At 43.5% G+C, this 16,438-nt stretch overlaps 1 protein-coding gene across 1 annotated transcript in view; it reads right to left on the bottom strand.

The window, feature by feature from the left end:
- Window positions 1-16,438, bottom strand: part of LOC139581503 (AF4/FMR2 family member 2-like) — a 336,506-nt gene that overhangs the window by 99,360 nt on the left and 220,708 nt on the right. Inside the window, exon 8 of the mRNA XM_071411328.1 lies at window positions 2,062-2,116. Within this exon, the coding sequence (XP_071267429.1) occupies window positions 2,062-2,116 (55 nt within the window). The remainder of the gene's footprint in view (window positions 1-2,061; window positions 2,117-16,438) is intronic.

Consider the following 16,438-nt stretch of genomic DNA (forward strand, 5'->3'; position numbering starts at 1 on the left):
ATGCCCACCCAGACCCTCCCCTGAACTTTGTGCTGGTGCGCCCGGAGTTCTCACCTTAGGGGGGGGGTTATGTCACGTTCCTGACCTATTTCTGTTAGTTTGTTTTATGTGTTAGTTGGTCAGGACGTGAGTTTGGGTGGGCATTCTATGTTTTCTGTTTCTATGTTGGTTTAGGGTTGCCTGGTATGGCTCTCAATTAGAGGCAGGTGTTTGGCGTTTCCTCTAATTGAGAGTCATATTTAGGTAGGTTGTTTCACAGTGTTCGTTGTGGGTGGTTGTCTCCTGTGTCAGTGTTTGTCGCACCATACGGGACTGTCTCGGTTTTTGTAGTCTGTTCCTGTTCGTGAGTTCTTCGTGTTATATGTAAGTTCGTCGTTCAGGTCTGTCTACATCGTTTGTTGTTTTGTTAGTTATCAAGTATAGTTCGTTTTCGTCTTCGTCTGTTTTTGTTTAATAAAATATCATGTCATTTCAAAACGCTGCGCCTTGGTTCAATCCCTGCTCCTCCTCTTCGGATGAAGAGGAGGAGGAAAACCGTTACACTCATCTAACGGTTCTGTTATTATCTGGCTCAGAACGACACCACACACAGATACAGTTGAAGTCGGAACACTTAGGTTGGAGTCATTAAAACTCGTTTTTAAACCACTCCACATATTTCTTGTTAACAAACTATAGTTTTGGCAAGTCGGTTAGGACATCTACTTTGTGACATCTACAAAGTTGTGACAAAATGGCTTAAGGACAACAAAGTCAAGGTATTGGAGTGGCCATCACAAAGCCCTGAGCTCAATCCTATAGAACATTTGTGGACAGAACTGAAAAAGTGTGTGCGAGCAAGGAGGCCTAAAAACCTGACTCAGTTACACCATCTCTGTCAGGAGGAATGGGCCAAAATTCACCCAACTTATTGTGGGAAGCTTGTGGAAGGCTACCCGAAATATTTGACCCAAGTTAAACAATTTAAAGGCAATGCAACCAAATACTAATTGAGTATATGTAAACTTCTGACCCACTGGGAATGTGATGAAAGAAATAAAAGCTGAAATAAATCATTCGCTCTACTATTATTCTGACATTTCACATTCTTAAAATAAAGTGGTGATCCTAACTGACCTAAGACAGGGAATTTTTACTAGGATTAAATGTCAAGAATTGTGAAAAACTGAGTTTAAATGTATTTGGCTAAGGTGTATGTAAATTTCCGACTTCAACTGTATACTCAAAACGAAACCACACACCACACACAGAGATACTCAGGACGACACCATACACCACAGTCAGAGATACTCAGAACGACACCACATACCACAGACAGAGAGACTCAGAAGGACACCACACACAGAGATACTCAGAACGACACCACACACAGAGATACTCAGAACGACACCACATACCACAGACAGAGAGACTCAGAAGGACCCCACACACAGAGATACTCAGAACGACACCACACACAGAGATACTCAGAATGACACCACCCACCACAGACATAGATACTCAGAACAACACCACACACAGAGATACTCAGAATGACACCACCCACCACAGACAGAGATACTCAGAACGACACCACACACAGAGATACTCAGAATGACACCACACACAGAGATTTGTAAGTCGCTCTGGATAAGAGCGTCTGCTAAATGACTTAAATGTAAATGTAAATGTAAATGACACCACCCACCACAGACATAGATACTCAGAACAACACCACACACAGAGATACTCAGAATGACACCACCCACCACAGACAGAGATACTCAGAACAACACCACACACAGAGATACTCAGAATGACACCACCCACCACAGACAGAGATACTCAGAACGACACCACACACAGAGATACTCAGAACGACACCACACACCACAGCCATAGATAATCAGAACAACACCACATACAGCCACATACAGAGATAATCAGAACGACACCACAGACAGAGATACTCAGAACGACACCACAGACAGAGATACTCAGAACGACACCACAGACAGAGATACTCAGAACGAGACCACAGATACAGTATACTGTAATTAGATGGTTGTTGATGGATCTTACCTGCTGTTCAGTATCTTCCTCGTCACTGCTGATCTTCAGGTCATCCTCAAGCATTCTGCAGGAAGACACACAACAGCAGTCAGGTCAAATAAAAAGCTGTTATCATTAAAATAGGAATATATCAAAAAATAAATATTGCTTAGTCAAATGATATGTAATTGTTTTATTAAGAACTAGGATGTATTAAAGGCAGTGTGTATCAGGTATACTATTACTCTTTGTTAGGACACAAACACAATCACTTTTTGGATATTATGCCATTATATGCAGAGAGCAAAAACACATCTCTCCATATCCTCAGTTATATATATACAGTATATATACACACTACACTATATATCATCTTTCAATTCAATTCAACACTGAAAAAACATCCAATCCCCTTGCTTCCTTCAGACTCATAAACTATCAAAAAGTGTTTTCAGAAAGAATGATGTCATCTGACAACTGGTGTGATGACATCATAGCAAAAACACAATAAAACCCCGGCCAGCAGGCAGGCGAGCAGCAAGCTTGCGCTTGGCGATCTAGCTACACTACAGAGACACTCACTCCGGCCCAGTCGGCCACTCCCCCGAGTTAGAAAAACAAAAGAAGCTCTATGAGGGAAATGTGTTTCAAGTTGTGTTTTCTCTGACCTAGGCTGTTGTGCAGCATCTTAGATTGGGCAGAACTTTGAACAAACTACCAGTCATTACCCTGGTAATACTGAACAGATGTCAGCGGAAGGAACCAGGAGAAGAAAAAAGCCAGGTGGCTGAAGTGGGAATTTCCAGAGGATTTGCACTCAATTGAAGCCAAACTGGGGAGGGGGGTCCTGTCAAAGGTCAAATAGGGGGAGCTTATATTTGTCCTGTTTCACACATGTACAAGTGTGTAACCTGTAAAATTGTGAAATGGAAATTGTTTTTTTTGCATATCCCACTCCCCATGAGACCCCCTGGAGAGCGGGGTCACGGACCAGCCATTACTGACGGCCAACCTGCCGCAATTAGGGTTCAGTGCCTTGCTCAAGGACAGATCTCTTCACCTAGTCGACTCAGGTATTCGAAGTAGCAACCTTTCAGTTACTGGCCCAACGCTCTAACCACTTGGTTACCTGCCACCTGTGTTTACAGGCCTGTGTGTATGTGAGAGAGACGAAGAAGAAAAAATAGAGAAATAGAGAGATAAAAACAGAAAGAGAGAGAAAGAAGAGAAATACAACAAATTATTAAAGAGTGGACTGTCTGTGGTCTATTTAAAACTTCAGGATCGGTGGGCTCCCCACGGGATGGTTGAGCTAATGTAGGCTAATGCGATTAGCATGAGGTTGTAAGTAACAAGAACATTTCCCCGGACGTAGACATATCTGATATTGGCAGAAAGCTTAAATTATTGTTAATCGAACTGTACTGTCCACTTTACAGTAGCTATTACAGTAAAAGAATACCATGCTATTGTTTGAGGAGAGTGCACAGTTTTGAACTTGAAAAATTATTAATAAACAAATTAGGCACATTTGTGCAGTCTTGACACAACATTTTGAACAGAAATGCAATGGTTCATTGGATTAGACTAAAATTTTGCACATATACTGGTGCCATCTAGTGGCCACAATCGAAATTGCACCTGGGCTGGAAAAATACATTAAGGCCTTTCTCTTGCATTTGAAAGATGGTACAAAAAAAATACAAAAAAAACGTTTTTTTCCTCCTTTGTATTAACGTTTACCAGATCTAATGTGTTATATTCTCCTACATTCCTTTAACATTTCCACAAACGTCAAAGTGTTTCCTTTCAAATAGTATCACGACTATGCATATCCTTGCTTCAGGGCCTGAGCTACAGGCAGTTAGATTTGGGTATGTCATTTTAGGCAAAAATGGAAAAAAGGTGCGGATCCTTAAGAGGTTTTAAGCAATAAGGCTTGAGGCGGTGTGGTATATGGCCTATATACCACGGCTAAGGGTTGTTCTCTGCACAACGCAACGCGGAGTGCCTGGATACAGCCCTTAGCCGTGGTATGTAGGCCATATACCACAAACCCCTGAGGTGCCTCATTTCTTGTAAAAACCGGTTGCCAACACAGCAAGGCAAGGAACGACACATCTACATTGAAAATGTTGCTTTAATAAATAAATAAATAATAAATACATTCCCGCCAGAAAAAGTAGACCGGACAACAGTCATGTTGCTAGACTGGTTGCTATGTAACATAACCACAGGCTAGCTAGTAAACTTACATTAAATGTATGCAAAACCGATCATAAGCACTACTTCTAGAGTCAATAACACACGGCAATTATTTATTCACGTTGATCTGAATGTTGCCATTTATCGTGCACAAATGAAAAAATTGTCCCATGTTGTCGTTGGTAGTTGGCTCCACACTGCTGGAAATGGAAGCTGTTCCTTTAGCCGGTCGACGCTGCCGCTTCCTCACTTCCAGATTTGGCCTCCAGTAACTGTGAAGAGATGTTTCGGATCCGTGTCCACTGACAGACATTATTTCCCGTGCCTCTAGACCGGCATCCGACAGTTTCTGGATCATGGTGGTTCGGAAGCAGTGGTTTGTGTAAATCTGCGACGGGCCAGCTATTTTGCAGATCTTTGGCAACATTGTTGCGAGGGTGTTCACTCCCATCGGCTCTTTTGTGTACCAGAAACATATGCGACAAAATAACGTTCGCTAATAGTTAGGCCTACATAGATACCGGTTATACTGCCAGGGTAAATTAGATTCAGCTAGCTAGTTAACAGTTACATAGCATATGTATCTGTTAACTGTTTTCCGTTTCGGGTGGAGGTACAACGCCGGGGCGTCTGAGGGAAGGAGGGACAGATACTTCTTAAGGGAAGCTACCGGGCAGAGGGGATCACCCGGCAGTTCAAACATGAATCCCTGTCCACTCTCCCTGTTCTTCTCCTGCGGATCCTGGATTTTTGTGGGTTCGTTGAACGAGAGAGTCGCAGACTGTAGGCTGTTCTCGTCTGTACATATTTAAATGAGTCAGGTTTCAGCAGACGGTTTATCTCCCCCCTTCGGCCAAAATGAAGTTGAACATCAAACCACACTTTGTTCACCAAACCCTCAGGTGTTTCAGTGTCCAGAGCCTTGGATTGTTTGAGCTGCATGTCGTGTTCAGTTATGGCTGCGTGGTTTGTCGCACCCCTCTTTCCTCAACTTTTTAATTACGCCTACAAGCACATTGTTGCTCGTTGTGAATTCTGTGTCCTATATATTCCATGCCAAACTGAGAGGGGGGTCGTTGACATGTCGGCATAGCTGCTAATCCCATATTCTTCGCCATTCGTGTTTCTCACTGAACCACACGTCCCTTAGAATGACGTTCAGCTACATTTTTGTTGTATTCCCAAGCTCCCACAATGTATCCCTTTTTCTGGGCACCAGTCAGTGAAGCAGGTAAGTGCCCACTTTGTTTGTTTTACGGTGTTCATTTCATTTCTAAACGCATCTTTTCTACGTTGGCATGTCGAACTATTGTTGATGTAGCCATTTTATCGAGGTGAAAAGGCGCAATGATATCAAGGTGAACAGGCTAAACGTTAGCCAATCAGCATCCAGTATCCAAACTACCCAGTTTATAATTAAGCAATAAGGCCAGAGGAGGTGTGGTATATTGCCAATATACATGTATTTTATTTGCCAATATAGATTTATTTTACTGCTCTAATTACATTGGTAACCCGTTTATAATAGCAATAAAGCACCTCTGGGGTTTGTGGTATATGACCAATATACCACGGCTAAGGGCTGTCCCTCGCATGACACAACGTGGAGTGCCTGGACACAGCCTTTAGCCGTGGTATATTGGCCATATACCACAAACCCCTGGTTTATACGGTCTGATATACCACGGCTGTCAGCCAATCAGAATTCAGGGCTCGAACAACCCAGTTTATAATACATTTAGAACTTTCTCTCCAGCTGATGTTGAAAATCCAGCCTTTAATTGTAGGAAAAAGACACTATAAATAAAATGTAATTTAATTTGTCACATGCACCGAATACAACAGGTGTAGGTAGACCTTACAGTAAAATGCTTACTTACTTACAAGAAAAAATTGATAAGTAAAAAATAGAAAATAAAAGTAACAAATAATTAAACAGCAGCAGTAAAATATCAAGCAAGGCTATATAAAGGGGGTACCGGTAAAGAGTACATTTCGATTTAACCTGGCAAGTCAGTTAAAAACAAATTCTTATTTACAATGACGGCCTACCCCGGCCAAACCTGGACGACGCTGGGCCAATTGTGCGCGGCTCTATGGGACTCCGGATCAGGGCCGGATGTGATGCAGCCTGGATTTGAACCAGGGACTACAGTGACGCCTCTCGCTGCGACATATTGAGTTAATATGTACATGTAGGTAGAGTTAAAGTGACTATGCATAGATTATAAACAGAGAGTAGCAGCAGCGTCAAAGAGGGGTCTTGGTAGCCATTTGATTAGCTGTTCAGGAGTCTTATGGCTTGGGGGTAGAAGCTGTATAAATTCACCTGAACAGAGAGTACACTCCGGCATGTTACCCACAGTCCTCTCCACTCTAGAGGGAGAAGCATGGCTATATTTTCCACTTTTATGACCCCACAAAAGACGTGAATAAAAACGATACCCTCTTAAAGAAGCCTTGAAGCTCCTATAAATTATGAACGATTCGAAGGTACATCTGTTTGAACACATTGATAGATCTCTGACCCAAATGAGCTCCTTGATAAATAATTAGCCCCAGGACATCTCTCTCTCTCTCTCTCTCTCAAGAAACCACAGATATGCAGTTGCATCAACATCTCAAGACTAACAGGACTTTATATTAAATACCTTTGAGGAGACGTAATGTCTCTGGACTGTTTCAGCCTGAGAGTGAGACAGTGTTTAATGGTCTAATTGGGCCTGTATTTAGCACTCTGCTAACTCAACCTTGAAACCAGGAAGAGGGCAAGGAGTTAAAATGAGTTTTATATTGAATATAAACACTTTGGCAGCACGGCTAGAAGCGAGCTGACAGAAATATTCACCTCATTAAAATTGGCAAAACGTGAGATAGAGAGAGAGACCCAATCTGCGTTAAGTCCCTTTTTTAAGAATGTATTTCTTTCCTACTTGGCATCAGTTTGGTGTTGTGAAGAACATATCTATTCTTTTACAGGTTCTCAAAGCATATTAAAGCACCTTCATAAACCTGAGTGAAGTTCAGTCTAAGGGTTCAGACAGGGTTCGAGGCAGCTCTGGTGAAGGCAAGAGAAATAATGTGATGTACAACATCCTACCATCAGGACCAATAACATGGAAACTTAATCACAAACCCACACTGGGTCTTTTTGAGTGTAGCCACCTATTATATATGCATTTAATTTGTAGAAAATTATCCCAAATGCAAATCAATTCAATTGGTTCCAGAGACGTGAGTGAGGCTTATTTGAATTGCTAGTTTGGCACTGGCACAGTTTCATCCTGTTTCTCCACGCTTGTTTTCATTAACGACGAGAGAGGAAATGTACGGCGGAACATGCCAGCACATTTGTTTACCCTTACTGATGGCTCATGAGATGATTAGAAGAAACCCCAAACCCACAGCCCAGAGACAGAGAGTAGGCCTGGAAGACAACCCCAAACCCACAGCCCAGAGACAGAGAGTAGGCCTGGAAGACAACCCCAAACCCACAGCCCAGAGACAGAGAGTAGGCCTGGAAGACAACCCCAAACCCACAGCCCAGAGACAGAGAGTAGGCCTGGAAGACAACCCCAAACCCACAGCCCAGAGACAGAGAGTAGGCCTGGAAGACAACCCCAAACCCACAGCCCAGAGACAGAGAGTAGGCCTGGAAGACAACCCCAAACCCACAGCCCAGAGACAGAGAGTAGGCCTGGAAGACAACCCCAAACCCACAGCCCAGAGACAGAGAGTAGGCCTGGAAGACAACCCCAAACCCACAGCCCAGAGACAGAGAGTAGGCCTGGAAGACAACCCCAAACCCACAGCCCAGAGACAGAGAGTAGGCCTGGAAGACAACCCCAAACCCACAGCCCAGAGACAGAGAGTAGGCCTGGAAGACAACCCCAAACCCACAGCCCAGAGACAGACAGTAGGCCTGGAAGACAACCCCAAACCCACAGCCCAGAGACAGAGAGTAGGCCTGGAAGACAACCCCAAACCCACAGCCCAGAGACAGAGAGTAGGCCTGGAAGACAACCCCAAACTCACAGCCCAGAGACAGACAGTAGGCCTGGAAGACAATGGTAATGATGAACACAGTGTGGTTACCAGCATCAGGACAGTCAACTTCCTCTGGTGGAGTGATCCAGCTGCCTCTCAAATGGCACCCGATTTGGTCAACAATGCACTACTTTTGACCAGGGCACTGCGCTGTGTAGGGAATAGGGTGTCATTTGGGACAAACACACGGACTCAGCCTGCTTCTCTATGCTTCTCTCTGTTCACATCAGGGAAGGGTAGCGTGTAGGGGTTAGGGCAGGATGGTGTGTAGGGGTTAGGGCAGGGTAGTGTTTAGGGGTTAGGGGAGGGTAGTGTGTAGGGGTTAGGACAGGGCAGGTGTGTCTAGGGTAGGCTAGAAGGGTGTAGGACAGGGCAGGAGTATCTAGGGTAGGGTAGAAGGTTATAGGGCAGGAGTGTCTAGGGTAGGAGAGAAGAGTGTAAGGTAAGGCATGAGTGTCTAGGCATGGTAGAAGGGTGTAGGGCAGGGCAGGAGTATCTAGGGTAGGGTAGAAGGGTGAGGAGAGGAGAGAAGATGAGGGGTGAGGAGGGGAATAACGAGATGGGGAGTGAGGAGGGGAATAGAGAGATGAAGAGTGAGGGGTGAATAGAGAGATGAGGAGGGGAGAGAAGATAAGGGCAGAGGAGGGGAATAGAGAGATGAGGAGGGGAGAGAAGATGAGGGCAGAGGAGGGGAATAGAGAGATGAGGAGGGGTGAGAAGATGAGGGCAGAGGAGGGGAATAGAGAGATGAGGAGGGGAGAGAAGATGAGGGCAGAGGAGGGGAATAGAGAGATAAGGAGTGAGGGGTGAATAGAGAGATGAGGAGGGGAGAGAAGATGAGGGCAGAGGAGGGGAATAGAGAGATGAGGAGGGGAGAGAAGATGAGGGCAGAGGAGGGGAATAGAGAGATGAGAAGATGAGGGCAGAGGAGAGATAAGGAGTGAGGGGTGGAATAGAGAGATGAGGAGTGAGGGGTGGAATAGAGCGATAAGGAGTGAGGAGGGGAGAGAAGATGAGGGCAGAGGAGGGGAATAGAGAGATAAGGAGTGAGGGGGGAATAGAGAGATGAGGAGTGAGGAGGGGAGAGAAGATGAGGGCAGAGGAGGGGAATAGAGAGATGAGGGGGGAATAGAGAGATAAGGAGTGAGGGGGGAATAGAGAGATGAGGAGTGAGGAGGGGAGAGAAGATGAGGGCAGAGGAGGGGAATAGAGCGATAAGGAGTGAGGGGGGAATAGAGAGATGAGGAGTGAGGAGGGGAGAGAAGATGAGGGGGTAGGAGGGGAATTGAGGGGTGAGGGGGGAATAGAGAGATGAGAGGCAGGACAGAGCTGAACAGGGCAAGCCCAGACTAGAGCAGCACAGCTGGTGGAGTGCAGCAACACAGCAACACATGGTGACAGTCTCATGGTGCTAGCCCACTAGAGAGCTAGCGTAATGACAGGCTAGGGAGAGGTGCAGGCTGTGATCCATAGCCACCAGCTAACCCCCAATCACTACCTGGGTTGTATGTCTATCTGTTAGCACCCTCAGGGAAAGGCTCTCTCCACTCTAAATCCTTGCAGCCTTTCACAATTCACATATGATGGATACAAACTATAACGTCAGCCTTATAAATTGACCATTGAAGAATTGTTGGGATAAGTAACTATAATATTTTGAATGAACACATGCTGGAATCCTGCTATGGTATCATATAAGTTATGAGGTGGTATCAGATCAGATCAGGTATAATATGTTATTTGAATGTACTTTGTATGAAGTAATACTACATGTATATGGCTGCTATAGCATTACCTCAATAAAAAGATATGTGACTTGAGCATGACTGCCTTGACAAGCTGTTGAGAAAAGAAAAGAAACCACCAGAACACTTTCTCTGTAAATTGTAGAAGAATGTGGTAACTGCTGGTTGTCAGAGGCACTCCAGAATCACATTCTAAACATATGTAATCACCAATGTCCTGGTGTTGACATTTCTGTTTATCTGTTTATCACAGTGTCAATGTGTCACTGATACATAATTGGACTCACCAACAAGACCCTTCTCCTTGGCACTGCAGTACCCTTCCCTCCCCCTCCAACCTGCCCCAGCCCTGCCCACCGTATGAATGATATTGTTCCCCTGCCTGCTCTCAAGTTGTTTTGAAATGGAGCGACAGGGCTGCCAGATTGCCATTTAAGTGTGACCCTTTGGGTTTTCAGTTTGACGGCAGAGGCCACCTTTGTTAAGTGTATAGCCCCTCACTCCCGCCCATTTAGCTAGGAGGGCTGACAGCTCCACAATAGCAGCCCCTCTCCCTCCTCTCTCCCTGAGCATGAGGGAGGCATGTCATCACTCAGCAGGCAGCAGGGGACCCTGGGAGGGCGGCCCATCTTCCTCAGAGAGCTTCTGGAGGCGGGTTGTACTGCACATCCAGAGATGTGGCACTACACTGGGGCATGACTGCCATCCCAGCGCCCCTATCCTTCCACGTGTACCTGGTAACCAACTCCACGGTACCAGGAGACGTACACATCAACATGACGAGGGGAGGCCACGCGTCACCTCTTGGGCCCAGAGAGTGACGGCAGCATCTCAGGGGTGTGTGTGTCAGAGGGGACGTACCATAACTGACTCTATTATCCCCTACAGTGACAGCTTTGTCGCCATAGAGCTGTACGGTCTTAGTGAGAGAGATACAAATCAAGGTGGGGGTTCATTTCAGATGTTGTATTCTAGTGTAATGCATGTGGATGGTGGTGATAATGACAGGGTTCATTCTGGGTAAATCATTAGTAGGGGTGATTGCCTGATGCTGTGTTAAACATGGAGAGGTGACCTGCTTGCAGTCTCTGTTCAGCTATTACGTTCCACTCCTGTCATTTGTCAAAGAGACTGGCCTTTCGGCAATCTTCAAATATGAACATTCTATAATTAACCCTCCTGTTGTGTTCGTTTCATGTTAATTAATTCTGTGTTCCCGGTCCAAAATGACCGCCTCATTATAGCTGATTATAAATTCATAATAATACATATATTATCACCTAATGTTGTGTTAGATCTCTTTATCAACTTAAGTGTTTGTGAACATTACAAGTTTTGAACTTCTATTTGCTATTTATGGCCTGTGGGCCTCATTGACTTGAGCTCATACAACTCGTTTCTGAGTTTTAAAAAAGCCTAATGTGTGGATTATTTAGACTATAACAAATGAATGAATAACAAATGAATGAAACATATTGTGCTAATTATCACTGACTACTTTGTGTCAAAGTTTAACAGTTGTCTTTAATAGTTGTCTTTGTAAAAGAGTCTCCCTCCAAGTTGGTCATGTTTATCACTATAGTCTCGATTGACTGTCAGGAACAGTTTGAAGCAGGATTTTATGTCATCAACCCGGGATATGGCGTATCTCGTTGGCCCTGGGGTCATCCTGATAACATTTCCAGCCAACAGCCGACCTCTCCTCTCAGGTGGGGATGAAGACCAGGACAAATTCCCATTCTTTGACCGGAACGTAACAACAACCTCAGCAGGGCCCTCTTCCTCATCACTGGATTGTTCCCAGTCAGTTGTCTCTTGGTCTGAATCATATTCTGTGTTGTCTTCAACTTCTGACACTTCCTCCTCTAATGCATCGTCAGTCATTGTCAGTTTCCTGGCCTCTCTCCTCCTCATCAGTGTCATGATCAAAGATATGATCAAGAGCCTCACATACAGTATATCGTTTGGTCATTGTGCTGCCACAGAACGAATTGTGAGCAAGGCCTCAAAAAAGCTTCATATACCAGAGCTGTGAGAAAAGTTCTATATATTATTGAAACAAAGTTGCGATTGTTTGTGAGAATGCCAACAGGTGTGGTCCCATGGGGGAAAGATTCTATTGGGGAAAGGTTCCTGTGGGGGTTGCCATGGAAGCCAAGAAGGGGAGTGAGGTGTGTGTGTGTGTGTGTGTGTGTGTGTGCTCAAACACACATGCATGTGTGGGTCTGGGAGAGGAAGTGTGTCCATCTGATGAATGGGCATGTGCCTGAACTCAATTTTATACACTAATTGTAGTCTCACCCATTCATTTCTAATGATCGGTCATTTTTGACTGGGAACACCACAGGTGTACAAAAGTTAAATAAAACACCCAAAATGTAATGAAAATCATCAAAATGTATTTTGTGTGTTCAGATGCCCTGTGTGGACAAAGTCATGGAACCTTATATGACTACATTTTCCAGAGACAAAACTTGTAAATCGGTCCAATTCGACCGGAACACAACAGGAGGGTTAATGAGCTCGTGGAGATCAGATATTTGATCCTGATTCGGTAACCCTCACCGCTATCATCCAATCAGAATGTTTCTGCAAATTAGACGGTTCTAAATTAGACATTTTAACTTAATTCATGCATTTCATTGGAAACATAAACATTGGGCATTCTGATGTAATACATTCCATTGGAAACATAAACATTGGGCATTCTGATGTAATACATTCCATTGGAAACATAAACATTGGGCATTCTGATGTAATACATTCCATTGGAAACATAAACATTGGGCATTCTGATGTAATACATTTCATTGGAAACATAAACATTGGGCATTCTGACGTAATACATTTCATTGGAAACATAAACATTGGGCATTCTGATGTAATACATTTAATTGGAAACATAAACATTGGGCATTCTGATGTAATACATTTCATTGGAAACATAAACATTGGGCATTCTGATGTAATACATTTCATTGGAAACATAAACATTGGGCATTCTGATGTAATACATTTCATTGGAAACATAAACATTGGGCATTCTGATGTAATGCATTTCATTGGAAACATAAACATTGGGCATTCTGATGTAATACATTTCATTGGAAACATAAACATTGGGCATTCTGATGTAATGCATTTCATTGTAAACATAAACATTGGGCATTCTGATGTAATGCATTTCATTGGAAACATAAACATTGGGCATTCTGATGTAATACATTTCATTGTAAACATAAACATTGGGCATTCTGATGTAATACATTTCATTGGAAACATAAACATTGGGCATTCTGATGTAATACATTTCATTGGAAACATAAACATTGGGCATTCTGACGTAATACATTTCATTGGAAACATAAACATTGTGCATTCTGATGTAATACATTTCATTGGAAACATAAACATTGGGCATTCTGATGTAATACATTTCATTGGAAACATAAACATTGGGCATTCTGATGTAATACATTTCATTGGAAACATAAACATTGGGCATTCTGATGTAATACATTCCATTGGAAACATAAACATTGGGCATTCTGACGTAATACATTCCATTGGAAACATAAACATTGGGCATTCTGATGTAATACATTTCATTGGAAACATAAACATTGGGCATTTTGATGTAATACATTTCATTGGAAACATAAACATTGGGCACGGGGAGAACAGACTGACTCCCATTTATTGGATTTTTACCACCAGCCTGACCAATGGGATCAGTGGGATCTGACCAATGGGATCAGAGCACAGCAGAGAAGCTCTTGCCGTTCAAACTTCCACGCCAGTTCATTGTGAACTCTGTAGCCTATTACATATTGACCAAGCTTTTTCCTCAAATATATATTGATTTATTTTTAATTGCTCAAAATAAGTGACCAAAATACAGGTATATTTCTACTTCTGGGACGTGCTTTTAGCTAGGATACTGGTTGAATAGCTATAAGAGGAATACAGGGGATGGAAGAGAGAGAGAGAGGCCAGTGGAGATATCAGCGGAGATGCATGAATTGCGCAAGAACAGAACAGTGAAGACAGAGATGTGTAAACTAGAAGTTAATTCATAGTTGGGGCTAGGCTAGTAATCCACCATTCCTATGATCTATTAGGCCTAGTTTACTATAACAATGACAGGTTTGGAGTTTTCTAGTGGGAAAGTTGCACTCATCAAGCAGTTATATATACACTGAGCATACCAAACATTAGGAACACCATCCTGATATTCAGTTGCACAAGCCATGTCTCAATTGTCTCAAGGCTTAAAAATCGTTCTTTAATCTCCTCCCCGTTATCTACACTGATTGAAGAGGATTTAACAATTGACATTAATAGGGATTCACCTGGTTAGTCTATGTCATGGAAATATGTTTTGTACACTCAGTGTATTAAGCTTAGTCTACTACAGTGCATTTAGGTGACCAACACCTGTGCTATGCAAGCCAGAGACCAACAAATATTATTGTTTTGTGCCAATGATTTGAAGTTGAACATTGCCAAATGCGTCATCTTAATTAAATATGCAATAAAAAAGTATATTGCCTAGGCCTATTTAATGAAACCCTTGCTGTTGACGTATAGGCAACACATCAGAATGTAGGGAATCCCCGATTCCGCACGGAGCTCCGTTTTGGAAATGGCAAGTTCTCTTTCTCAACCATAAACGCATATCAAGTACACTGTCCAGCAGCTCACACCAGCAGGATGGTGGGGTCGTTCCATTAGGAGGGACAAGGATTGCTAAAATAATGACTATGATCACATTTCCTCAATTTAAATATTAGGCCTATGGGGACACCTATACATTTGGCAGCCAAGCACGAGTGATCAGTGTAGCCTTTTATTGTCTAGACATGACGTTGAAATATCTTCACACCTACAATCAAAATCTCCAGGCAGTTTGGAAAAATGAATCCAGTGTGAATTTTCCTCTGAAATAAGACCCATGCTGGAATAATAACTGAATAACCAACGTCTCTAATAATAGGTCTAGCTGTCAGGTCGTAGGTCGTAACGGTATTGTTTATTGTTGTTCTTAAAATTCAAATTCTATATTGCCCCATATTTGCATACAACCCATGTTCCATAACATTTTCATGGAAAATATGAATGTTGTTTCCAACCACAAATCACCAACTGCGCTGTAAATCCGGATGCATATTGAACGTTGAGATTGCCTAAATGCCAGTTTCTTTGGCAAATGACAGGATAGGAACGTTCGCTAAAAAGACTGCTACCCAGACTAGAGGAGAGGAGGGGGAGGTTGAGATACATTAGGCTTGTTAAGTTTCCGCTCAGAGGGAATGTCTCCAACCTTTGCAGTGCACCTTCCTATTCCCTATTCCCTCCGGAGTGAAAGCCTGCAAATGCAGTTACTGTGAGGGCCTTAAAACAAGTGTGCATTTAAATAAGCATTCAATCCATCTCTGAGTAATTGTGTCAATCAGTTCTGAGGTACATGGAGATGGATGGATGTAAATAAAGATGCTGTGGGTTTCCCTTGGAGGAGTGTGTGTGTTCCTGTGTATGTTTTTGCATGTGTGCGTGTGTGGCGCTCACATGCAAAGTGCTTGTCGTCCGCTGTCTTTCAGCCTCCTGCGCTGAGACACTGCATTGTTCCAGATCTGTCACTTAGACCACTCAGCTGAGAGGGCCATCAACACTCCCAATATCAGTCCCCCAGCCACCTGTGTGTGTTAGTCTGAAGTAGTAGGAAGCTTCCCTCTCTTCCACTCCTCCCCTCCCCTCTCTCCCCCCTCCTTTCCTCCCCTCTCCTCTCTCCTCCCTCTCCCCTCCCCTCCTCTCCTATCCTCTCTTCTCCTGTTCCCCTCCCCTCTCCTCTCTCCTTCCCCTCCCCTCTTATCCCCTCCCCACTCCTCTCCTCTCCTCCCCCTCCCATCTCCTCTCCTATCATCCCACCCTCTCTCCTATCCTGTCCTCTCCCCTCCCCTCTCATATCCTATCCTCTCCCCTCCCCCTCTCCTCCTCTCATATCATCTCATATCCTCTCTCCTCCCCCTCACTTCTCCTCTCTCCTCCCCATCCCCTCTCTTCTCCTATCCTCTCTTCTCCCCCTCCCCTCTCCTCGCCTATCCTCTCTCCAAATGTATCTGAGCAAACCAGAAACCTTTCAACACATCAATTCAAACAATATTTTTAAACCATTTATATATAATACATAGGAAAGTTGTGCTGGACTATGGTAGATGAAGAATCAATCTATCTTTTTAGACTGTTAGAGAATTTACAGTTGAAGTCGGAAGTTTACATACACCTTAGCCAAATATAATTTAAACTCAGTTTTTCACAATTCCTGACATTTAATCCAAGTAAAAATTCCCTGTTTTAGGTCAGTTAGGATCACCACTTTATTTGAAGAATGTGAAATGTCAAAATAATAG

The sequence above is a fragment of the Salvelinus alpinus genome, chromosome 7 (genome assembly GCF_045679555.1).
Source record: "Salvelinus alpinus chromosome 7, SLU_Salpinus.1, whole genome shotgun sequence".
NCBI classification, from domain to species: domain Eukaryota; kingdom Metazoa; phylum Chordata; class Actinopteri; order Salmoniformes; family Salmonidae; genus Salvelinus; species Salvelinus alpinus.